General features: G+C 47.5%; 2 protein-coding genes and 1 long non-coding RNA gene across 3 annotated transcripts in view; 2 read left to right on the top strand and 1 right to left on the bottom strand.

Moving 5' to 3' along the window:
- Positions 1-9,775, top strand: part of LMNB2 (lamin B2) — a 41,278-nt gene extending 31,503 nt beyond the window's left edge. The window contains exons 9-12 of the mRNA XM_033082101.1: positions 566-673; positions 1,489-1,608; positions 3,005-3,106; positions 4,675-9,775. Coding sequence (XP_032937992.1) covers positions 566-673; positions 1,489-1,608; positions 3,005-3,106; positions 4,675-4,716 — 372 coding nt within the window. The 3' untranslated portion in view covers positions 4,717-9,775. The remainder of the gene's footprint in view (positions 1-565; positions 674-1,488; positions 1,609-3,004; positions 3,107-4,674) is intronic.
- Positions 9,776-21,997: 12,222 nt separating this feature from the next.
- Positions 21,998-23,398, bottom strand: LOC117008556. Its single transcript, XR_004420330.1, has 2 exons — positions 23,117-23,398; positions 21,998-23,018 (listed from the first exon to the last, which is right to left on the bottom strand). It is a non-coding gene; the product is annotated as an uncharacterized LOC117008556 (long non-coding RNA).
- A 52-nt stretch (positions 23,399-23,450) lies between these two features.
- Positions 23,451-24,179, top strand: TIMM13 (translocase of inner mitochondrial membrane 13). Its single transcript, XM_033082395.2, has 3 exons — positions 23,451-23,652; positions 23,804-23,872; positions 23,948-24,179. Exons 1-3 carry the CDS (start codon positions 23,527-23,529, stop codon positions 24,044-24,046), a joined length of 294 nt encoding a protein of 97 aa, XP_032938286.1. The 5' UTR covers positions 23,451-23,526; the 3' UTR covers positions 24,047-24,179.
- The last annotated feature ends 1,688 nt before the right edge of the window (positions 24,180-25,867 follow it).

Here is a 25,867-nt window from a genome sequence, read left to right as displayed (position 1 = left end):
GTCACCACGGCCCGGCTCTGCCCCGTGGTGGCAGGCAGGGACGGAGGCCCCCTCGCTCCCGCGGTGGCGGCAGGCGGCGACGGAGCACCCCGCCGCCTCCCCGAGCTGCGGCAATGGCGGCACGGGGCCCCCACCACCTCCCCGAGCCGCGGCAATGGTGATGCGGGGCCCACTCGTCTCTTCCCCGGGCTGCGGCAGAGGAGGGAAGGAGAGAGCTCTCCCTCCTCTCTCCCACTGCCCCCCCTCTTCCCCCCCATGCTGCCTGCACGGCGCAACAGAGTAACAATTTGTAACAATCGCGAAATGCCGGCTTTGCAGCTGCTCGGCTCGGCACTCTGGCTGGCAGTTCTGAGCTTGTAAATGTCAGAAAATTATTCACATATTAGCCGCTCCTGAGTATTAGCCGCATTTCCGGTTTGGGAGAAAAATCTTAGTCAAAATGGTGTGGCATGTATTCGTGAAATTACTGTAATATTCCCATTATTTTAATAACAAATACCTAGACTGTGGTGACTCTTCGTTCTGTTTTGTTCACTCTGGATAACTTTCTGACTCTCTCTATTAGGATCAGTCTTTGGGTAACTGGAGACTGAAAAGACAGATTGGAGATGGAGATGAAATTGCTTACAAATTTACTCCTAAGTATGTCCTCAGAGCTGGGCAGACTGTTACAGTAAGTTGTATTTACAGTATGTCAACAACATATTCTTCTGTTGATGCTGTGGCACTTGGAAATCTTTAAGTCTGGTACAGCCTGATTTGGTGTATAACATTTGGGTTCATGGATCTCACTCTAGAGAAGCAGGATTTCAGTTACAAAAATGCAAAACAAAAAATTAATTTCTATATTAGTACTTCAGTATTTAGACCATTTTTTGGGCACAGATAAAGTTGAAGAAAGAGGTATTTCGGGGGGATTAGTCAAGGACTGTTGTTTCCAAACACCTTTGCCCAGGTTTAGAACCCTAACCCTGCTTCAGCCTCTTAAAGAATTGAGAACAGTTTAGAGCATTCATCCAGAGTAGTAGACTGTAGTTAAGACTGGACATTCTCAGCATTAACTGTAGTAGAACAGCTGATTTTCAATAATCTTGCATTTTATTCTCAGTGTGTAACAAATGGGTTTTTTTAGGAAGAAATAAATGTATCTTTTAATCACTTGCAGATATTTCAACTTAAATATCAATTGTTCAAATAAACATAAAGTATTAAGTTGATACACTACCTGCTGCTTTTTGCCTTAACTCCATACAGTATGGTTATTGAGACAGTGGTAGGAGAAATTTGTTCAGAAAAGAATTCATGACTGCATTATTAGATTTTTAAAATACCTTACTACAAGTAATAGTGTAGTTAAAAGTAGGGTAAAACTGCCATTTGAATTCAGAAAGGAAGCCTAATGTAGCGAGAAGTAGGAATTAGGGGGATATGTATATTTAAAATAAAAAATTGGATAAACAGCTAATTACAACTTGTCGTTCTCTCCAGATCTGGGGTGCAGATGCGGGCGTATCTCATAGCCCCCCTTCTGTTCTCGTGTGGAAGAACCAAGGCAGCTGGGGCACTGGTGGAAATATCCGCACATACCTCGTCAACTCTGAAGGAGAGGTAGGCTGTGTCTGTGGGTTGGGTCCCATCTCCCAGACTCTTCATTTGACATGACACAGTGACAAAATCCTGATTGTAAGATGTCTGCTGTTGTCTTCTAATATGACAGTTTATAACACTGAAGTAACTGTGTGTGCATATCTCTGACATCTTTGGGATACTTTTGAAAACTCTGATCGTCATGATTATGCCCACAGACACTTTTTTTCCTCTTTTAGAAGAATACCCTGCTAATGGAGAATTTGTTTGGAATTTGAGTATGTACTTTCAGAAGAGACAAAAAAAGAAGCATTTCTGGAAATTCACAATTCCATTATGTAGTTCCTATGATGTTCTGAGGTGCAATGTAAATATTAATGTAGGCAGATAGTTGTCCTTTCCATGTTAGAAGCATATCAAAAGTTCTCATTTGGCAGAGGTTCCTGAGCATTCTGCATTTTTTGCCCACAGTTAATGTTTTTAAAACCATCCCTGCAGATGACTTTTGCAAGAGAGAATCATGCCTTGGCTGTTACTCATAGCCATGTCATTATCCCAGCAATCTGATAGCAGTAGGAAAATGAAGCAGACCACAGTTCAGTATCAGTTTTTGTGTTGCCTTTCTTGCTGGCAGTTTTCTGGAAGAACTTTGTGGGAAGGATGAGGTAGGAGGGGGCGTTAATTTGTACAAATAGAAAGCTAACACTCTCAGTATTCTAACTGTGTGGTCAAACTAGCATCTGAAAAAATTTCAAATCCATGTCCATTTTCAGTATGATTACCTTTAGTATCCCTGCTTAGGGGTGCATGTTAAGAGCAACTTTTTCCACAGCCAGAGATTTTCACCTGTGATTTCTGTGGTGCAAGTAGGCAGAAGAATTTCTCACTATTTAGAGGTGTTAAAAATAATTTAGCAATAAAGGAAGCTTCCTGGGGTTTTAGAATTCTCTTTACCTGGCTTGTAAGACTGTGCTGATAATCAACATATGCAATTGACATTGAATATTTATTAGAAATTAGGAAATTCTTTATGTTGTGTAATCACACTGAGAAAGTTTGGTTTCTCACATTACACAGTATCTCAGACAGCTCCTACCTGCTCCTGTGTCTGCTGTGACCTTGTGTAGAATCAACTACCTATCACCTGAAACGTATTTGTTTCCTTCTCTTAAATCCCAGGATAATGAAAGAAAATTCACATTACTGAATTATATTACCATGCCTTTTAGAACACAGAAATAGGAATGATGTAGTGGTTTGCAGAACACTGCCAATATTTGCTTACCTAACTAGAGTTACAAGCCAAGTTGCTTTAAACTCTCCAAAATTTAATAAGGATATTATATTGATTATATAGCAAAAACTTAACAGATAGATAAAGACTACTGGCTATCTCCTTATCTGTCATTTTGTGTAGGAAGTTGCAGTGAGAAGCATTACTAAATCAGTAGTTGTGCGAGAGAACGAAGAGGAAGAAGATGAAACAGAATATGGAGAGGAAGACCTTTTCAACCAACAGGTAATCAGATGCAGACCAGATGTTTAACTTGTGCCTTATTAGTTAGATCAATCAGGCATAAGTTCTAGGGTGGGGAATCCCCCTTCAACTTTTGTCAGCGATGAGCTTCCTGGTCCTTTCTTTCTTTCAGTGGTTGCTTGCAACATTGCAGTGCAGCGAAAGAGAATAATGTGAGTGGTGCTGCCAGAAATTACTGCTGGGATCCATCCTAGTACAGCTCAGGAAGTGGCTGATGCCAGCTCAGGGTTTCTGTGCTTCAGATCATACTTTTGCAGCATTAGCAGGCAGTGTTCCTTCCAGTACCTGCTGCTCTGTGCAACAGAGCTGCGGCATTCTTACTGGAAGCAGAATATTACCAGGTAACTACTGAAAACCAGGAATGGAGGTGCTTTTCTTGCTGCAAGCTTCAGCTTATTGGTTTATTTTCTGATACAATATACCTTCTACACCTGAAACAAACTTGTTTTTCTTAATGTATGTTTTGATAACCTTTAGTTTAATAATTGAAATAGGTGACCAGCAGTTGACAGAGCAAAAAAAGCAGAAAGATATATAGGTGATACCAGAAAATATTTTAAATTTTAAACTCTGTTTGTTCTTCTGATCAATGGCCATTAGCTCTTTTCACAAATAACCCATTCTGTGGAGGTTTGCAGGTGAGTTCTCAAAACTTTTTTGGTCCCAAAGATCGAGCAGTGCATTTGTAATATAAAACAACTGAATTTTGTTACCCAAAAAAGCAACTATCCAGCAGAGATCTCTCTCAAATGGAATCAGCATTTGAAAAAAAGGAACTTGCTGGTCTCAAGCTAATGACATCACAATTTTCATTTGTCATCTGTATTGCTTTTGGAAATATGGACAGTAACCAGTCAACCCATCGTGGGAAATCGCATCCAGAGGAGCAGTGTGTCAGTCCTGGCAGCAGACTGGGGCAGGCGCTCTACTTCCTTTTATGTAGTGATGTTCCCTTAATGTACAGTAATTTCACAACTATAAGGTGCACCCTTTTGACTAAAATTCTGATTGAAACCTGGGAGTGCGCCTTATCCGGTGCGCCTTATATATGGACAAAGTTCGGGAATTTGCCAACCCGGAAGTGCGAGCCACGAGCTGAGCTGCGAGAGCTGTGCCAGCCGCGAGAGCTGTGCCAGCTGGCACCGGGGGCGGGCGGGAGTGCCGGGGCCCGCAGCACGGGGAGGGCACCTGGGGCTGCGTTTAAAGGCTACACCGATCTGTGAAAAATGTTTGCAAATTGAACACCTGCCAGTAAACCCCACGATCGCGCGATTCCATTACTTATTCATTACTTTGTTGTGTGCGGATCCTCGCTGCAGAAAAAAACAAGTGCACCTTATAGTCTGATGCGCCTTATATATGCACAATGTTCAGAAATCTGCCGACACCCGGAAGTGCACCTTATAATCCGGTGCACCTTATAGTCATGAAATTACTGTAACTAAGCTACTAAAAAAGTGCTTTTGGCAATTGAGATGATTACCAGAGTCTAGGCTTGCAATCTGAATAGCTGGTAAGAACTGAATTCAACTCTGTCTATCTTATTTTAGGGCGATCCCAGAACAACCTCTAGAGGATGCTCAGTGATGTGAAAAAAGAAGAAAGAAACTATTATTTGCGCTTTCCCCCTTCATGTATTTCCTTTTATTTTTGCTATTTTTTCCTTCCAGAGCCACTGAAAACTATTTTTATATGCATCACTTGATTTCTTTGAAGTTTACTCCTTGGTACATTTTTGTAAAAAAAAAAAACAAAACCAAAAAAACTTTACTGAACAAAACTGACAGGATTTTTAATAGATTTCTTTATTTTTCCCTCTTTGTTGAAACACTATATTGGAATACAATATTTTTCCCCGTACAGAATATAAAATCTTATGTAGAAACCTAAAGCAGAAAAGAGATTTTTAGCTAAAATGAGATGAGACTCCTTGAGTGTATGGTAAATCTATAATTGCATATATAACCAATATAACACCCCCAGAAAAAAAGGTTTAATGAAGTGTATTCGTCTACAGGACTCTGGGAGAGATTCACAGAGTGTTTCCTCCACAGCTGTAGAAATTTTGCCTGGAAATTTTGCAATTTCCAGCTTAGGAAAATTAGACCACAGATTCGTTCAAAGTGCTGCTCCGCAATTCCAACGACACAGGAAAGCTGTATTTTAGGCATTTTTGACTCAGGACCTTGCCATTTTTCCAAGATTTGATAGCCTAATGGTAAACCACCTGGGTCTGTCACACCTGAGCTCCGTGTCATCATTTCAAAAGATGGAGAGTGGTGGGTTCTTCTTCCTGAGTATACACACTATCCTAAGCTGGAAGTGTCAAATTCGGAGTTCGGACTTTGATTTTTAGGGGATTTTGCCATGGTCACAAGTTAAATCATGGACACAAATTGTGATATTCAGTATTTATGATTTAATTATTTTGACATATTCAGCTTTAAAAATATTTGATTAAGATTTTAGAAGTAAAACATATTTATACTTTTGACAGTGATAAATATTGGGGATTTAAAAGGTTATACCATGTAAATGTTGACTTTTTAATCAGAACTAGATACAGCTTGTTCATACTTCTGTTAGGTTCAAAGGGGCATTGTCAGGTATCCGAAGGAGCGGTATTTGCAAAATAGAGCAGAAATAGTTGAATGACTTTTAAACAGTTCAAAGAAACTGCCACTCTTTAGGACATAAGTGACACAGCATTCAAATGCTCAAGGCAAAGTCTAACAAGGAGTGAAGGGATAATCATGTTTTTTGTAAAAAATGTGTTCTATGAGTAGCAGGTGATTTTTATTTTAATAGGATGCATTTTTTATCTGACAGTGTCCATTTAGCTTAAGGTTTCTACCACTGCATTTCTCTGGAGATAACTTATAGTCCTACTCTTTCAACTACTAGCTAAAAAACAAACTTAGTAATTTGGATACAAAATTTGGATACCATTTGATTTCAGCATAGAACCTGTTTTTACCTGCACTCTTGAACTCTGATCTTATCATTCAAATAGTTAAGACTCATCAGACAAGTGACAAGGCTTGGATGTTTTCGGTGGCTTTTGGACATTACATTCTCTGAACAGTATCTTGACTGACAGATATAACCTAGAAAGTCGGTTTAGTGGCTCTGACTGATGGCTTTGTTATGCAAGCAGGGTGGGAACAAAAGGGGCTTTAAGCTTCAGGATTTATTTTGCCATTTAAAAATAAAGATGCTACTTTTCTCTCTTTGAGTGCGATGACTGAATTGCTGAAGTTAAGCTAATAGACGTATAGAATTATGTTTTAATCTATTATCAGAAGACCCAGTACAAAAAAACAGGATGAAGATTTGGCTGTTTGGGCTGATGGGATAACTGCATTGATGTACTTGGCCATCTTTCTAATTTTCCCACTCTGCTTGACTAGAAGGTTAAATATGTAGTAAATCATGTCTCTCTCTCTATAAGATGTATCTAGTGAAATTATGTTTCTCAGACATATTGTTACAATTACCTTTTCTAAATTTTTTGTTATCCAAATGAATGCAATCAACATAAAGTTATTTTTGCAACATGCCTTCCAACCACTGGACACCATTTCCTTTTCTGACCCACAGCTTCTATAATACACTCACATAGTATTTGAGGGCTTTTTAAATTTTTCCATAAAGAGCTATATTTATTTTTTTTTACATGGACCAGTTTTCAGACTGCTTATTCCTTTAAGATTTTCCTGTAAATTTAAGATTATTTTAATCTTAAATACTAAAGCAATGAATGTGTAATTAATTTACATTTTTTTCTGTGCTTTTTGGTTTGTTTGTTTCCTGTAAAGAATGGCCTCAGAAAGGCAGCTCAAATGAAGAAAAACCTCTTGCTACCTGAGCCATAGTTTTCTTAACAGCTACTGTATGGGAAATGTGTCTTATTGTAGCCTTAAGAACTGGTGCTTGCAGATCTCTTGGTTGAGCACTGTGCCCTTGAGTAACAGTCTGCAGAATTTGTCCTTAGAATTGGAACTGTGTCCTTTAACTTTGGAAACAGTTTATTTGATTCTTCAGGATCATATTTAGATATATATAGGTCAAATAAACCTGTGATTGACACTGTGGGAAAAGCCAAGTCTGAATGTGGATGATCCTGTTACCAGAGTGCTTTTTAATAGGCTACTACAAATAACTCCTAGCTGTAAAATGCAAGACACAGAAGAACTACTGTATTCCATGTATTTTCTTTTTTGTGTCACCTTCTCCAACCACCATCCTGGCCTCTTGCTTTTGATGCTGAGCTTCAGTCTAATAGTGCTGTTCCAACCAGATTGGGAGGCAGTTTTGTGGCTTTACCAGCCCAAAAAGCATTGTTTCTTTTTTTTCTGTCTTTCCAAGATTTCTTTCCATTTTCAGGATATTTAAAGCTTTTTGTTCAAATAAAATCCAGTGCCCCCCTTCTCTTTGGTACTGTATATGAACCAGTCATGATGAAATTATAGCATGGACAGCAGTTCAGCTCGAGTGTTGATATCTGGCATAATACTTGAAGGAGAAATAGATTTGACTTACCTGGAGAAAAATTATTTTAAGGTGTCTCTAATGAGGAAAATGAAACTTTTATCAGAGTAGTTACTTGAGTGTAACTATCCATATGGATGTTCTTATTCCAGAGATACAACCTTATTCTGGATGAAATAATAAATAGTTTTTCCTATGTGTAGCTCATAACAGAATGTCATATAAAATACCGTAAACACATACTGCCTCCTCCTAAGCTCATGCCACATGAAAATGCTTGTCTCAGAACAAGTCCATCCATCTGCAGACCTGTCAGGAATGTGGTGCCTTCTGGAGTGAGGTGTGGCCTCAGAGTCCCTGGCGTTTCATCACGCTTTTTTCTCCCTTGCTTCTGCATTTGTTCCTTTAAGTGTTGCATTGCAGTGACATACTCCAAGGAGTGGAGTGGCTGGGATTCCCTTGTTCCTGTTCATCTGTATTTCCTGTGATTCCTTTGCTGCTGCACAGCTGTATTTCCTGTTTCCCTTGTTGCTTCACAGCTCTGTTACCCGCAGGTCTCCTTATGCCTATATGGTGCTCCTGCGTGGCTCTGGCAGAACCCATCATTTGCACTGACGTGTTGCTCACTTGTCTTTAGCTCTGTGTTGCCATTAGATAGACAGTTGGCTGCATAGTCTGTTTGTAGCAGGAACCTAAAGTCTCAGGAAGAATATATCTGCTTCCTGTGATGTAAAAGCCAGCTGAGCATGTGTGCAAGCTGGCAGTAGTGTGGGAATTGTAACTGCAGTGTGAAGCAGGCTGCAGTGTGAAAGGAGATCACTATGTGTGGTGTTTGTCCTCAAGCAATGAGACACTTCATGTTCAGTTCAGGGATCTTACTGGGTTTTATGCACCTTTTTTTTTTCTTTTTTAATGCTCATTGTGTATAAAAGCCCTTTAATTGCAACCTGAACAGAGGTTGCAGGTTAGAAGAGACCTGTAAAAATCCTCTCCACACCCCAGGACCTTGGAGAATCTATTACTTCTATGCGCATCAGAAAGGTTTTGATGCTGCAGGAAAACATGCATGCTGTATGTTCTAGATCTCTTGTAGCCACTTCTCATGTCTTCACTATTAAACCATTCTGTCTCTTTCTGTATCTTCTTTTGAAAGTCTTATCTCTAAACAAAGGCATATCCATATTTGATCCTGCATTTTATTGACACTGTTGGGTCCAAACTGTGTGAGCAAAGCCTTGTGAACCAGTGAGTGGAAGATGAGATACTGATTGCATTTTTCAAAGCACTGTTTCAGTTGAATGTCAGGACAAATTATATTGGAGAGATTGTTTTCTCATTTTAAATGGCCTGGGAAACAGAATTTTTATTTGCCCTTCAATATGCTTAGCTTTAAACCAGTTTAAGAATATTTAAAGGTGTTTGTTGTTTTTTGGGGTTTTTTTAATACAAGACCATATTTACATGCAATTATTATTTGTAAAACATACCTTTCTTGAAATGCTAAGGTCTAGAGTGAAAAAAATGTGAAAGCCTCCATTCAGAATAGCACAAGCAGTGAATTGGAGTTCCAGAAAATATGATGTTGTTTATTGAACTTCCAGATTTTCTAGTTAGCTATTACTGAAGTGACAAGTCCATCTTGGTAAGGCAGATGTTATTGTATATTCAGCTACCCACATCATTACACTAAAATTACAAGCAATAATCTATTTTGAACAAGTTTAAGCCAAAATGCTTTCCATTTGGGCAGAATATAAACTTGATCTCTTACTTTCATAGCAGTGATGCCTTGTGACTTGAATTGTGATTTTTATTTTAAAATATTTTTAAACAAAATTTTGACTTTAGACAGGTCTGGCATGAAGGCACTGCAGTAACCACCTCCAGTCAGCTGCTGCCGATGACTTTATGGAAGGTTGAAGTGTTTTAAATAGGAAATTCTGAGAAAGGTTGTTAACAGAAAATACACAAAGACAATGAAACAATGAAAGTGTTGGAAAAACTTCATAATGACCTAGACTTTATCATTTCAAAGTGGTTGTTTTTTTTCTTTTTAGAATATGCATGCCAAATGTCTTGTCTTTTTCAATGATTTGTAATATACATTTTATGACTGGAAATTTTTTGTACAACACACTCGAATAAATGTTTTGCATTTTATTCATTTCCTTCTGCCTGATACCCAGCACACAGGTCATGTGGGCTGCTTGAGATGATTCATCCAAGGAGGCCTTTAAGTGTGGAGAGAGGACACAAAGAGCTGCTGTCTGTATTCCTAAAGTGATCAGATGAATCACAGTGTATCCCTCTGGGGGGATAGAAGGGTGTGTCCCAGCACGGCTAGTGGGATGTGTCCCAGAAGGGATAGTGGGCGGGGTGTGTCCCAGCACGGATAATGGGATGAGTCCCAGAAGGGATGGTGGGGTGTGTGTGTGTGTTCTAACAGGGATCCTGAGATGTGTCCCTGCAGGGATGCTGGGGTGTGCATGTGTTCAAACAGGGATCCTGAGGTGTGTCCCAGCAGGGATAGTGGGATGTGTGTGTGTGTTCTAACAGGGATCCAGAGGTGTGTCCCAGCACGGATAGTAGGGTGTGTGTGTTCTAACAGGGATCCCAAGGTGGGTCCCTGCAGGGATAGTGGGGTGTGTTGTGTGTGTGTGTGTGTATGTTATAACAGGGATCCCGAGGTGTGTCCCTGCAGGGATAGTGGGATGTGTGTGTTCTAACAGGGATCCCGAGGTGTGTCCCTGCAGGGATAATGGGATGTGTGTGTGTGTTCTAACAGGGATCCTGAGATGTGTCCCAGCACGGATAGTGGGGTGTGTGTGTGTGTTATAACATGGATCCCGAGTTCTGTATGTATCGTAACAAGGATCCCAAGGTGTGTCCCAAAACATCTAGTGGGATGGCTGTGTGTGTGTTCTAACAGGGATCCAGAGGTGTGTCCCAGAACGGCTAGTGGGAGGTGTGTGTGTGTTCTTACAGGGATCCTGAGGTGTGTCCCACCACATATAGTGGGATGTGTGTGTGTGTGTTCTTACAGGGATCCTGAGGTGCGTCCCTGCAGGAATAGTGGGATGTGTGTGTTCTAACGGGGATCCCGAGGTGTGTCGCAGCATGGATACTGGGATGTGTGTATGTTTGTTCTAACAGGGATCCGGATGTGTGTCCCAGCATGGATATTGGGGTGTGTGTGTGTGTGTACTAACAGGGATCTCGAGGTGTGTCCCACAGGGGATCCTGAGGTGTGTGAATGTTCTAAGAGGGATCTCGAGGTGTGTCCCAGCACGGATAGTGGGATGTGTGTGTGTGGTCTAACAGGGATCCTGAGGTGTGTCCCTTCAGGGATAATGGGATGGGTGTGTGTATTCTAACAGGGATGCCGAGGTGTGTCCCTGAAGGGATTGCTGGATGTGTGTGTTCTAACAGGGATCCCCAGGTGTGTGTGTGTTCTTACAGGGATCCCGAGATGTGTCCCAGCTCAGATAGTGGGTTGTGTGTATGCGTTCTTACAGGGATTCTGTGGTGTGTCCCAGCATGTATAGTTGGGTGTGTGTATATGTGTTCCAACAGGGATCCCGTGGTTTGTCCCAGAGGGGATCCCAAGGTGTGTGTGTGGTCTAACAGGGATCCTGAGGTGTGTCCCTGCAGGGATAATGGGATGGGTGTGTGTGTTCTAACAGGGATCCCGAGGTGTGTCCCAGCAGGGATAGTGGGGTGGGTGTCTGTTCAAACATGTATCCTGAGGTTTGTGTGTGTGTTCCAACAGGGATCCCAAGTTGTGTCCCAGCACGGTTAGAGGGATGGGTGTGTGTGTTCTAATAGGGATCCCGAGGTATGTCCATGCACGGATAGCGGGGTGTGTGTGTGTGTTCTAACAGGCACCCTGAGATGTGTCCCTGGTGGGATTGTTGGATGTGTGTGTTCTAGTAGGGATCCCGAGGTGCGTCCCTGCAGGGATAGTGGGATGTGTGTGTTCTAACAGTGTTGCCAAGGTGTGTCCCAGTACGGACAGTGGGATGTGTGTGTTGTAACAGGGATCCCAAGGTGTGTGTGTTCTAACAGGGATCCCGATGTGTGTCCCAGCGGGGATAGTGAGGTGTGTGTGTGTTCTAACAGGGATCCCGAGATGTGTCCCAGCACAGTTAGTGGGATGGGTGTGTGTGTTCTAATAGGGATCCCAAGGTGTGTCCCTGCAGGGATAGTGGGATGGGTGTGTTCTAGCAGGGATCCCAAGGTGCGTCCCTGCAGGGATAGTGGGATGTGTGTGTTCTAACAGGGATCCCCAGGTGTGTGTGTGTTCTTACAGGGATCCCGAGATGTGTCCCAGCACGGATAGTGGGGGGTGTGTGTGTGTTCTAATAGGGATCCCGAGGTGTGTCCCAGCACGGATAGTGGGGTGTGTGTGTGTGTGTTCTAACAGGGACCCTGAGATATGTCCCTGGTGGGATTGTTGGATGTGTGTGTTCCAGCAGGGATCCCAAGGTGCGTCCCTGTAGGGATGGTGGGTTGTGTGTGTTCTAACAGTGTTGCCAAGGTGTGTCCCAGTACTGACAGTGGGATATGTGTGTTGTAACAGGGATCCTGAGGTGTGTCCCTGCAGGGATATTGGTGTGTGTGTGTTCTAACAGGGATCCCGAGGTGTGTCCCTGCAGGGATAGTGGGGTGTGTGTGTGTGGTCAAACAGGGATCCTGTGGTGTTTCCCTGCAGGCATAATGGGATGGGTGTGTGTGTTCTAACAGGGATCCCAAGGTGTGTCCCAGCGGGGATAGTGAGGTGTGTTTGTGTTCTAACAGGGATCCCGAGTTGTGTCCCAGCACGGTTAGAGGGATGGGTGTGTGTGTTCTAATAGGGATCCCGAGGTATGTCCATGCACGGATAGCGGGGTGTGTGTGTGTGTTCTAACAGGCACCCTGAGATGTGTCCCTGGTGGGATTGTTGGATGTGTGTGTTCTAGTAGGGATCCCGAGGTGCGTCCCTGCAGGGATAGTGGGATGTGTGTGTTCTAACAGTGTTGCCAAGGTGTGTCCCAGTACGGACAGTGGGATGTGTGTGTTGTAACAGGGATCCCAAGGTGTGTGTGTTCTAACAGGGATCCCGATGTGTGTCCCAGCGGGGATAGTGAGGTGTGTGTGTGTTCTAACAGGGATCCCGAGATGTGTCCCAGCACAGTTAGTGGGATGGGTGTGTGTGTTCTAATAGGGATCCCAAGGTGTGTCCCTGCAGGGATAGTGGGATGGGTGTGTTCTAGCAGGGATCCCAAGGTGCGTCCCTGCAGGGATAGTGGGATGTGTGTGTTCTAACAGGGATCCCCAGGTGTGTGTGTGTTCTTACAGGGATCCCGAGATGTGTCCCAGCACGGATAGTGGGGGGTGTGTGTGTGTTCTAATAGGGATCCCGAGGTGTGTCCCAGCACGGATAGTGGGGTGTGTGTGTGTGTGTTCTAACAGGGACCCTGAGATATGTCCCTGGTGGGATTGTTGGATGTGTGTGTTCCAGCAGGGATCCCAAGGTGCGTCCCTGTAGGGATGGTGGGTTGTGTGTGTTCTAACAGTGTTGCCAAGGTGTGTCCCAGTACTGACAGTGGGATATGTGTGTTGTAACAGGGATCCTGAGGTGTGTCCCTGCAGGGATATTGGTGTGTGTGTGTTCTAACAGGGATCCCGAGGTGTGTCCCTGCAGGGATAGTGGGGTGTGTGTGTGTGGTCAAACAGGGATCCTGTGGTGTTTCCCTGCAGGCATAATGGGATGGGTGTGTGTGTTCTAACAGGGATCCCAAGGTGTGTCCCAGCGGGGATAGTGAGGTGTGTTTGTGTTCTAACAGGGATCCCGAGATGTGTCCCAGCACAGTTAGTGGGATGGGTGTGTGTGTTCTAATAGGGATCCCAAGGTGTGTCCCAGCGGGGATAGTGAGGTGTGTGTGTGTACTAACGGGGATCTCGAGGTGTGTCCCAGAGGGGATCCCGAGGTGTGTGTGTGTTCTAACAGGGATCCTGAGGTGTGTCCCTGCCGGGATAGTGGGGTGTGTGTGGGTGTTCCAACTGGTACCCTGAGCTGTGTCCCTGGTGGGATTGTTGGATGTGTGTGTTCTAGTAGGGATCCCGAGGTGCGTCCCTGCAGGGATAGTGGGATGTGTGTGTTCTAACAGTGTTGCCAAGGTATGTCCCAGTACGGACAGTGGGATATGTGTGTTGTAACAGGGATCCCGAGGTGTGTCCCTGCAGGGATATTGGTGTGTGTGTGTTCTAACAGTGTTCCGGAGGGATGTCCCAGGAGGGATAATGTGGTGTATATGTGTTCTAACAGGTATCCCGAGGTGTGTCCCTGCAGGGATAGGGGGATGTGTGTGTGTGTTCTAATAGGGATCCCAAGGTGTGTCCCAGCACGGATAGTGGGGGGTGTGTGTGTGTTTTCTAACAGGGACCCTGAGCTGTGTCCTTGGTGGGATTGTTTGATGTGTGTGTTCTAACAGGGATCCCGAGATGTGTCCCAGCACGGATAGTGGGGTGTGTGTTTGTGTGTTCTAACAGGGATCTCGAAGTGTGTCCCTGCAGAGATAGTGTGGTTTGTGTATACGTTCTTACAGGGATTCTGAGGGGTGTCCCAGCATGGATAGTGGGGGGTGTGTGTATGTGTTTTAACAGGGATCCCGATGTATCTCCCTGCCGGGATAGTGCTCTGTGTGTGTGTCTTCTAACAGGGATCCCGACCTGTCTCCTCGCGGGGAATGGTGGTGTGTGTGTTTGTGTTCTAACAGGGATCCTGAGGTGTGTCCCTGCGGAGATAGTGCAATGTGTGTGTGTGTGTTCTAAGAGGGATCCTGAGGGGCGTCCCTGCAGCGATAGTGGGATGTGTGTTTTCTGACAGGGATCCCGAGGTGTGTCCCTGTTCTAACAGGGATCCTGAGGTGTGTCCCTGCAGGGATAGTGGGATGTTTGTTTTCTAACGGGGATCCCGAGGTGTTTCCCAGCAGGGATAGTGGCAGGTGTGTGTGTTCTGACATGGATCCCGAGATGTGTGTGTGTTCTAACAGGGATCCTGAGGTGTGTGCCAGCACAGATAGTGGGGTGTGTGTATGTGTTCTAACAGGGATCCTGAGGTGTGTCCCAGCACGGATAGTGGGGTGTGTGTGTGTGTTCTTACAGGGATCCTGAGGTGTGTCCTAGCAGGGATAATGTGCTGTCTGTGTGTGTTGTAACAGGGATCCCGAGGTGTGTCCCTGCAGGGATAGTGGGATGTGTGTGTTCTAACAGGGTGTCCTGTTTTAAAGGGACAGTATTGCCAGGAAAAGGATATTCAGGAGTTCTCAGGCAAAAATGGTATGGGTTTGGAATAACAGTTCTTTACTTATATATTTATAAGACAAACCAAAACAGCATCAGCTATATGAAAGAAAGAAAATAAAAAACAGTGACAGAACAGAACGGAACTCAGTCCCAGTCCCTTTTTTCAGTCACCGATGCCCCTCCTCGTCCGCACAGTTCCGATGGAGCAGGGCAGGCAGCCTCTCAGTCGTGGCTGCTGCTGGAGCAGGGGAGCGACGTGGCAGCGCCGTCCCAAGTGGGAGAAGGGTGAGGGAAGCACTCTGCTCACCGTGGGCGTCCCAGTTCTCAGCGGACGGCGGTTCTCAGCAGGAAGCTTTAGCAGTCCGAATCCAAGAAAGCAACCTCTCTCCTCAAGTTCGGCCAGCGAGCTGCGAGTGTCCCCTCACTCGATGAAGGACAAAAGCAGCACTCCATTTTCGGCCATCAAGAAAATCACGGCCCGCCCAGCCATTCCTTTGAGTACTTAAACGGCTAAAAGGGGAGCCATCCCGGCTAGCTTAACATAATAATGGGAACAATTTTCTAAACCTCCCCCAGCCCACAACATTATCCACCCCAAATTTTTTCCATACTAACATACTACATCAAATTAGAACCTGTAAATTACATACATACATGCAGTTAACAGACACAGTGTCATAGATAGTTCACCCCAGAACACGGTGTCCTTGGGGTATGCATCGGGTTTCTCCATCCTTTAGCATCACCCACCAGGTACAACCTGATCCTTGAGCAAAAACCACCCCTCGGACAGGATTGTCTTTGCTGGAGGCAGAGTTCACCCAAACAGTTTTCCCTAGCATACCTCTCATGTGTACCACTGGAACCTTATCCCCATCTGGTGTTCCCAAGAGCTCAGATTGGGCAGGGCCTGCTCAGTTAGTGGAACCTCGGGTATTCACTCACCATGTGGCCTTTGGTAGATTACTTTCCCAGTTCTTGAAAGTCCCCCCACCAAGTGCCTTCAAGGTGGTTTTAAGCAGGCCATTGCACCGTTCGACCTTCCCAGCTGCTGGTGCATGGTAGGGGATGTGGTACACCCACTCAATGCCGTGTTCCCTAGCCCAGCTGTTTATGAGGCTGTTCTTGAAATGAGTCCCGTTGTCTGACTCAATTCTCTCAGGGGTGCCATGCCTCCAAAGGACCTGTTTCTCAAGGCCCAGGATGGTGTTCCGAACAGTGGCGTGGGGCACAGGGTAGGTCTCCAACCATCCGGTGGTGGCTTCCACCATGGTCAGCACGTAGCGCTTGCCTTGGCGGGTCTGAGGCAGTGTGATGTAGTCAATCTGCCAGGCCTCCCTGTACTTATATTTGGACCAACGCCCATCATACCAGAGAGGCTTGACCCGCTTGGCTTGCTTGATGGCAGCGCATGTCTCACAGTCATGGATAACCTGAGAGATACTGTCCATGGTTAGATCCACCCCTCGGTCTCGTGCCCACTTATAGGTGGCATCTCTGCCCTGATCACCTGAGGCATCATGGGCCCATCGAGCCAGGAACAACTCTCCCTTGTGTTGCCAATCCAAGTCTATTTTTGACACCTCTTTGAGGCCTGATCAGCCTGCTCGTTGTGTCGGTGCTCCTCATTAGCCCGACTCTTGGGGACATGGGCAGCCACATGACGAACTTTCACAGATAGCTTCTCTACCCGGGTGACAATGTCTTTCCACTCATCAGCAGCCCAGATTGGTTTTCCCCTACGTTGCCAGTTTGCCTTTTTCCACCTTTCCAGCCAACCCCACAGAGCATTGTCTACCATCCACGAGTCAGTATAAAGGTAGAGCTTTGGCCACTTCTCTCTTTCAGCAATGTCCAGAGCCAGCTGAACAGCTTTGAGTCCAGCAAATTGACTTGATCCACCTTCTCCTTCGGTAGCTTGTGCAACCTGTTGTGTGGGGCTCCATACGGCTGCTTTCCACTTCCGGTTCATCCCCACGATGCAGCAGGAGCTGTCGGTGAAAAGAGTGTAGCATGTTTCATCTGCTGGCAGTTGGTTATACGGTGGGGCTTCCTCAGCACGGCTCACTTGTTCTTGCTCCTCATCATCGGCGAGACCAAAATTTTCACCTTCGGGCCAGTTCGTAATTATCTCCAAAATCCCAGGGCGATTTGGGTTTCCGATGCGAGTGCGTTGCGTGATGAGGGCAATCCACTTGCTCCATGTGGCGTCGGTGGCGTGGTGGGTAGAGGGAACCTTTCCTTTGAACATCCACCCCAGCACTGGTAGTTGAGGTGCCAGGAGGAGTTGTGCTTCCATCCCAATCACCTCGGAGGCAGCTTGGACTCCTTCATAGGCAGCCAAGATCTCCTTCTCTGTGGGAATGTAATTGGCTTCAGACCCTCTGTAGCTCTGGCTCCAGAATCCCAGAGGTCGGCCTCGAGTCTCCCCAGGCACCTTCTGCCAAAGGCTCCAGGACAAGCCATGGTTCCCGGTTGCAGAATAAAGCACATTCTTCACCTCTGGTCCCATCCTGACTGGGCCAAGGGCTACTGCATGAGCGATCTCCTGCTTGATCTGGGCAAAGGCTTGCTGCTGCTCAGCACCCCAGTGGAAATCGTTCTTCTTATGGGTGACCAGGTAGAGAGGGCTCACAATCTGACTGTACTCAGGAATGTGCATTCTCCAAAAGCCTATGGCACCTAGGAAAGCTTGTGTTTCCTTCTTGCTGGTAGGTGGAGACATCACGGTGATCTTATTGATGACCTCAGTGGGGATCTGGCACCGTCCATCTTGCCACTTTACTCCCAGGAACTGGATCTCTCGGGCAGGTCTTTTGACTTTGCTCTTTTTAATGGCAAAGCCGGCTCTCAGCAGAATCTGGATGATCTTTTCTCCTTTCTCAAATACCTCCATTGCTGTGTTCCCCCACACAATGATGTCATCGATGTATTGAAGGTGTTCTGGAGCCTTTTCCAGTGTGGCCTGGATCAGTCCATGACAGGTGGTGGGGCTGTGTTTCCACCCCTGGGGCAGACGATTCCAGATGTACTGCACGCCCCTCCATGTAAAGGCAAACTGAAGCCTGCACTCTGCTGCCAGGGGAATGGAGAAAAATGCGTTGGCAATGTCAATGGTGGCATACCACCTTGCTGCCTTAGACTCCAACTCGTACTGGAGCTCCAGCATGTCCAGCACGGCTGCGCTCAGCGGTGGAGTCACTTCGTTCAACGCACGATAGTCCACAGTCAATCTCCATTCTCCATCAGACTTGCGCACGGGCCAGATGGAGCTGTTGAAGGGTGAGTGGGTTTTGTTGACCACCCCTTGGCTCTCCAGCTCACAGATCATCTTGTGGATGGGGATCACGGCATCTTGATTCGTCTGGTACTGCCGGCGGTGCACTGTTGAGGTGGCAATTGGCACTCGTTGCTCTTCCACCTTCAGGAGTCCCACTGCAGATGGGTTTTCTGACTGTCCAGGCAAGGTGTTCAACAGCTTAATGCCCTCTACCGCTACAGCAGCTATTCCAAAAGCCCATCTGTATCCCTTTGGGTCTTTGTAATAGCCACTCCTGAGAAAGTCTATGCCTAGAATGTGCAGAGCCTCTGTGCCAGTTACAATCGGATGTTTCTGCCACCCCTCCCCTGTCAGGCTCACCTCAGCTTCCAGCAAAGACAATTCCTGTGATCCCCCCGTCACCCCAACAATGGAAACACGCTCTTCCCCCACATATTCTGATGGTATTAGGGTGCATTGTGAATCAGTATCAACTAATACCCTGTGTTCTTGTGGTTCTGATGTGCCAGGCCATCGGACCCACACCATCCAATAGACTCTGTTATCCCGTGCCTCTCCCTGGCTAGAGGCAGGGCCCCTCTAGCCCTGGCTATTATTCCTTTCCTGAACATACATAGTGGAGGTTCCTCCAAGTGGGTCTGACAGATCATCCTCCCTTCTGTAATGCCCAGCACCTTGGTCATGGGAGGTTGAGGCTACCTTCCATTTAGTGTAGCTCCCTCGGTTAGCATTTCCCTCCCTGAGTTGACACACCCATGCTGCCAAGACAGAAGTGGGTTTCCCATCCCATTTTCCCATGTCTTCCTCATGGTCACGCAGAAGAAAACATAGGTCAGCTCGTGGGGTGTACCCTTTTCCACTAGCTGGGGGGCATTGGGCTGTAACCTTGGGGTATGAGGCTCGCACTGGTGCTGCCTTGATCTTCCTGATCTCCTCCTTCATCTCACTTATGTCACCTCTCATCCCCCTCACCTCCTTCATCTCCTCCCTCATCCCCCTCACCTCCTGGACCACGGAAGAAACCTGGGCCTGCACTGCGTCATTCATCATACTGTGAAAACCCCTAAGCTTGTTAGCAACAGAGCTCACTGTTTCTCAGTGCTCATCAGCATTAATCATTGCAATGAAGGTGGTGTATTGAGATGGCTCTCGGTTTGCAGGTTCCACAGCATGTGACCTGTGCACCTGACCTTGTCAGGGTCATTGTCATGCTGTCCATCCCTCCCAAAGAGTACCTCCAGTACTGCCACTTCTCTCAGCTGTTGGATCCCTTCCTCAATGGTCTTCCAATGCATTCTATTGTTGTACTCCTGCATTCTTTCCCTGTTGACAAACCTCTCTCTTACACTCATTAAAAGCCGCTCCCAGAGGGGAAGTGGGCCTGGCTCCCTTACGAATATCTGGTCCACACCTGAGTCCTGGGATGAGGATCCCAAATTTCTTGCCTCTGTACCATCCAAGTGCACATCTGTACCCATGAGGTCCCAGACCCGAAGTAACCAAGTTGTCAAAGCCTCCCGGCCCCGTAGTGCAATATCTTTCTGCAGATTGCGGAGATTTTCATAAGACAGGGACTCAGTGATGATTTCAACCTCTGGCTCCCCTGCTGGTTGTGAGGGCCCTCTGGTCCTCTTTGTCTAGGTGCCTTGTTTTCATTTTAGACTTCCTAGTTTCTACAGGGGCGACTGCTGCTGGCTGTGCAAGAGTGCTCTTGCAATTCAGCTGGAACCTGGGCAGATGTAACACCTATGGGTTCCACTACAGCATCACTGGATTCTCCCCCTTTATGGCAGGGCTTCTCACCAGCTGGGGAGAGGTACTCCTCCATCATCTGGCTCATTTTACTCATCTGCTTCGCTAGAACCTCCACCCACTCCGGGTGGTTTCTTTCTGAGGTGGGCTGTGGGGCAGGGTCAGGCTCTGGGGCAGCATCCCTAGTCTCTGGGGCAGGGTCAGGCTCTGGGGCAGCATCCCTATTTCCTGGAGTAAGTATCAGAGTTGTTATCCAGCTCAGTCCCCCCTTATCTCTTAATGTTAAATAGGACAAGCCTATCAGTAACACCAGCCACTGTGTGATATCATTAGCATTCAGAGGAAATCTGAACCCTTCAAAAACTGGTGGGGTAGACCCAAAAATTTGGGTGAGGGGTTGGGAGAAAATTTCCCCTGGTGTTATTCCCTCACAGTAGGTGCCATTATAAAAGTAATCCCAAAAACATGCAGTTAGTGTGTGGTATCCCTGAATCCATGTACCCGCCGTCCAAAGGAAGTTAAAAATCCATGAATTCCTCACCTTATCAACCCATAGAGCAAGTTTGATAACAGTCACAGTAGCCTTAGTTACAGGACCCATGTTTATGTAAGGGTTTGCAAATGGGAGATATACATGTATGAACACATGCATCCCAAACCAGATTAAACTGGACCACATGTTGCTGGACCACATGTTGCTAGCACACAAAAAGAAAATCTCAGGCAACTGAAGAACTGTTATTCCCTAACCTCGAGCACCATGTTCCGGGTGCCAAGATCTGTCCTGGTTTAAAGGGACAGTATTGCCAGGAAAAGGAAATTCAGGAACTCTCAGGCAAAAATGGTATGGGTTTGGAATAACAGTTCTTTACTTATATATTTATAAGACAAACCAAAACAGCATCAGCTATATGAAAGAAAAAAAAAAAACAGTGACAGAACAGAACAGAACTCAGTCCCAGTCCCTTTTTTCAGTCACCGATGCCCCTCCTCGTCCGCACAGTTCCGATGGAGCAGGGCAGGCAGCCTCTCAGTCGTGGCTGCTGCTGGAGCAGGGGAGCGACGTGGCAGCGCCGTCCCAGGTGGGAGAAGGGTGAGGGAAGCACTCTGCTCACCGTGGGCGTCCCAGTTCTCAGCGGACAGCGGTTCTCAGCAGGAAGCTTTAGCAGTCTGAATCCAAGAAGCCTGATCCCAACTACGGAGAAAGCAACCTCTCTCCTCGAGTTCGGCCAGCGAGCTGCGAGTGTCCCCTCGCTAGCCGAAGGACAAAAGCAGCACTCCATTTTCGGCCATCAAGAAAATCACGGCCTGCCCAGCCATTCCTTTGAGTACTTAAACGGCTAAAAGGGGAGCCATCCCGTCTAGTTAACATAATAATGGGAAAAATTTTCTAAACCTCCCCCAGCCCACATTAGAGGGATCCCGAGGTGTGTCCCAGCAAGGATAGTGGGGTGTGTGTGTGTGTTCTAACTGTGATCCCGAGGTGTGTCCCTGCAGGAATAATTGGGTGGGTGTGTGTGTGTTCTAACAGGGATCCTGAGGTGTGTCCATGAAGGGATAGTGGGGTGTGTGTGTGTGTGTGTGTGTGTGTGTGTTTGTGTTCTAAAAGGGATTCCAGGGTGTGTCCCTGCAGAGATAGTGGGGTGTGTGTGTGTCTGTGTGTTCTAACAGAGATCCCGAGGTGTCTCGGAGCAGGGATAATGTGGTGTGTGTGTGTGTTCTAAGAGGGAACCCAAGGTGTGTCTCAGCACGGATAGTGGGATGTGTGTGTGTGTGTGTGTGTGTGTGTGTGTGTGTGTGTTCTAACACGGATCCCGAGGTGTGTCCCAGCACAGATAGTGGGGTGTGTGTGTGTGTTGCAACAGGGATCCCGAGATGTGTCCCAGCAGGGATAGTGGGGGGTGCATATGTGTGTTCTAACAGGGATTCTGAGGGGTATCCCAGCACGGATTGTGGGGTGTGCGTGTATGGGTTGTAACAGGGATCCTGAGGTGTGTCCCAGCACGAATAATGGGATGGGTGTGTGTGTCTTCTAACAGGGATCCTGAGGTGTGTCCCTGCACGTATAGTGGAGTGTGTGTGTGTCTTCTAACAGGGATCCTGAGGTCTGTCCCAGCATGGATAGTGGGATGGGTGTGTGTGTTCTAACAGGGATCCTGAGGTGTGTCCCAGCAGGGATAATGTGGCGTGTGTGTGTGTTCTAACACGGATCCCAAGGTGTGTCCCAGCACGGATAGTGGGGGGTGTGTGTGTGTTATAACAGGGATCCTGGGTTGTGTCCCAGCATGGATAGTGGGGTGTCTGTGTGTGTTCTAACAGGGATCCTGAGGTGTGTCCCTGCACGGATAGTGGGATGTTTCCCAGCACGGATAGTGCAGGGATCGCGGGAAGCACTCCAAAAGCAAATGACCGCTTTCCTTAAACGCGACGGAGTTCTGGTGGAACCAGATCTGTACTCGCTCTGATCTGTACTAACAAAAGCAGGTGGAAGTATATCAGGAGTTGGAGCAGATAAATGTTCCCTTGCTTCCTCATCGCCGCTGTACTGAAGGGATTTTTCCATTTAACCTACTTGATGCTAAAAAAGAATGAGAGCAGATACCAATCCCTGGCAGGGATGGCTTCTTAGGAATGGACCAAAGCATTGCCACGAGCTGATGCATTTGCCAGCCTGGCTCATCTCCTAGCTCACTTTCGAGTCCGTACTCATATTAAAATTGTAGGCGGCTGCCCCATCGTTAACACTAGCTGATGATGCTTCTGCAGGGTGGTAGGAATGGCTTGTGTTTGAAGCGGCCAGATCCAAAGACAGGTTGATATGGTTTGCAATACTCCGAGTTTGCGTTCGGGCTAACGAAGATGAGCAGAGTTTTGGCTTTAGCTCTGCTGTCGTGCTCAGACTCCCCCTCTCATGCCATCTCCTACCTGCACGTCACACCTCACCCATGTAGAGGAGCTCCGCAGCGTTGTCCTCTCCCATTTGCTTCTACCTCGTCGCACAGCATTCTTACTTAATGGAGGGAGTTGAGGCAGACGTTTAAGAGAGTGGGCCTCTCACCCGAGTCACGTAAGGCAGAGGGAAGCCTGGAAGAACAGAAGGATGAATTCCAGAGAATTCTCTCCAGAGAGAACCCAAAGGGAAGTTTCTCTCTGCGGGGATCCCAGCAGAGCTGGTGTTTCACCATGGGATGCAGCTGGGCAGCGTTTGTGTCTCTGGTGATGCCGGTGTAAAGCCCCTTCCCGTTGTCTCAGTTCGTGGTGCTGCGTTGAACCCGATACTCGAACGCTGTTGTCCGATGCGGGCCCGGCTCGGCCCCGGGGAGTCCCTTGGGAGCTCGTTCGGGGCCGCCTCCTCCGCGGACGGTGGTGACACCCAGCAGTCGGGCCACGGGCCACGAGCGGAGGCGGGACGGGAGTCCCCGGGTTGGCGACAGCGCGCACCGGCCGCGCTGAGGCGGCCCCGCGGAGCGGAGTGCTCAGGCCCGCCCGGCGCGGGGGCGGAGGCGGCGCGGGGCCCGCCGGGAACCGCAGTCCCGGGCGCCGCCATTTCTCCCTCCGGCAGCGCAGGGGTCCAGCCTCGGTGACTCTGGGTATGGAGAGCGGCTTCGGTTCCGACTTCGGCTCCGGAGGAGGCGGCGGGGGGAAGTTGGACCCGGGGCTCATCATGGAGCAGGTGAAGGTGCAGATCGCCGTGGCCAATGCACAGGAGCTTTTGCAGGTCAGAAGCGGCGGCGGGGCCGGGAGGGGGTGGCTCGGTCCCGGTGCGGGTCGCTGGGGACGGCCAGGCCGCCCCGCTGCCCTCGCAGCAGGGGCGGCGGCTGCGGCCGGAGCCCCCAGGCCGCGGTGCTTCTCACAGGCTTTCTCCGCAGCGGATGACGGACAAGTGCTTTCGGAAGTGCATCGGGAAGCCCGGCGGCGCCTTGGACAACTCCGAACAGGTGAGGACGGGCGGGAGAAGTAGAGACCCGCGGGCCCTTAGCTCGGGGCTGCCGCTGAGGCTCTGTGTCCCACAGAAGTGCATCGCCATGTGCATGGACCGGTACATGGACTCCTGGAACACAGTTTCGCGAGCCTACAATTCTCGTCTGCAGCGGGAGAGAGCCAACATGTGACGCCTACCGGCCTCCGGGCCGAGAGGGACCGTGTGGGGAAGGGACAGCGGCCAGTCCAGGTGGTTAGGGGTGAATCCTGCTGCCACTTCCCAGCCCTTGCCATGGCAGAGCAATAAAACCTCTCTGAACCTTTTGCATCCATTGGCTTTTATTAGCACCAGCTCCAGGAGAGTGATTTTTTTTTTTTCCCCATGAGCTGCTTGGTTTACTTCTTGTCCTTCCCGAGTGTCCAAACTGGCCCAAGGCATTATATCAATTGATACGTCCCTGGTGAAAGGGCTGCGACAGGCAAGGAGTGTTCTGTGGAAAGTGGGGGCCAAGCCAAGCCAGCAGCACAGTACCCTTGCTCGGGATTCCAGCATGGACCCATCCATAAGGTAGTTACCCAGTCCCTTTTCATAAGTGGAAAAGCTGCCAGAAGATTCTCCATGTGCCACTTTGGCTCTTTCATCCCTTATAGCTGTATAGTGCTATGTGGGGCTATCTTGGGACTCGTAGGCTTTGGCTCAGCTCAAGCACAGCTGGGGAGCAGGACAGCCTCGCAAATAGTTGTATGAGCACAGCTAGGGATGAACAAGGTTGGGAAGTACTTAAGTTCTTTTCTTTATAGAATAAAGTGTGTTGTGTGGCTGTGATACTCTAGTTTCTGGTTTGGCACAGGTGTTCCATCTTGGAGCCTGCATCCTAGGCATAACTTTTTTGATGGAGGAGCATGTCTGCAGCAGGGGACGTGAGTCTGCTTTGGGGCACAGCTCTCTTGTTTTTTGTTTACACCCTGCTCCTGAAAAGGTTGGGTTCATGCTATATGGTCGGCAGCGGATGCAATAGCTGCAAGAGGAAAATGTTGGAGATTAACTGTGCCCATGTAGTGAGTTTTTACAAATCTTTACTTTTGAAGCTCTTCTGTATTTTATAAAAGATTTCATGGTTTGCTGGACACAGAGACAGACTGGAAGAATAACATCTCCTTACCTGCTAGGACATTCAGAGAGTTGTGATAGAACCTAAAGTGTTCTTATGCAAGGCAAACTATGAGGAGATATTTGGGTATCTGAATATTTGGGCAAATGATGAGGAGATACTTGGGTATCAGCACATTTACTGAAACTGGAGTATCCTTTCCAGACTGTGAGAATGACTACTTGAAAATAAAGTGCTTTCAGACATGTTTGCTTAGGGAGCTTTTTACTTTTCTTTATGGCTGTGTGAATTTTGTGGTACTGGCTGTGCAGCAGTCACATTTTGTTCATGGGAGCATCCCACAGGTGTTCCGGCTCTGGATGTGGACCCATCTGGAGCTGAGCCATGCCTGGTAGCCAAGTCTCCCGCCTAGCTTGTGGTCTGTCTCGGAAAGTTGAAGCTCTTGCTGCCAGCTGGATTGGGATGGAAGAAACCTCTTGCTATGCCCAGATGCAGAGCTTAAAGCACCAAAAATGAGGAAGGGGTTTGGGGTAGGAGCCGTTCAGTTTTGGTGGCTGAATCGATGGGGGTGTGTCTAAGTCTGCTCTGCCCGAGACTCGGCACATGAGCTCTACCGCAGTTCTTTGCTTGTGAACAAAGTTGCCTATGTGTCCCTCCTAATACTCTAGCACAGGTGAGGGCCTGTGCACTCCCAAGTGTTCTAGTCCTGCATTCTCTTGGGATAAAATGGTGAGCCAAAAGGTCATCACTGAGCTTTCTAGTACCACGCACTAATTGGGAGCAGCATCAGACCCTTCCCAAAAGCTGCTGCACAGCACAACAGCTCCATCAAGTCAGTGAGGTCTGAAGCTTCTGCAAGGGCGTAACTTTGGGGTGGGGCAAAGGTCACAAGTTGTTGGC

The sequence above is a fragment of the Catharus ustulatus genome, chromosome 29, assembly GCF_009819885.2.
Source record: "Catharus ustulatus isolate bCatUst1 chromosome 29, bCatUst1.pri.v2, whole genome shotgun sequence".
Classification (NCBI taxonomy): domain Eukaryota; kingdom Metazoa; phylum Chordata; class Aves; order Passeriformes; family Turdidae; genus Catharus; species Catharus ustulatus.
The sequence above is the reverse complement of the archived record's forward strand: the minus strand, read 5'-3'. Positions and strand labels throughout refer to the sequence as shown.

Coding starts and splice junctions, on each gene's coding strand:
- TIMM13 (XM_033082395.2), top strand. CDS start 23,527: ATGGAGAGCGGCTTCGGTTCCGACTTCGGCTCCGGAGGAGGCGGCGGG. Junction 23,653..23,803: donor ATGCACAGGAGCTTTTGCAG/GTCAGAAGCGGC, acceptor CTTTCTCCGCAG/CGGATGACGGACAAGTGCTT. Junction 23,873..23,947: donor CCTTGGACAACTCCGAACAG/GTGAGGACGGGC, acceptor TGTGTCCCACAG/AAGTGCATCGCCATGTGCAT.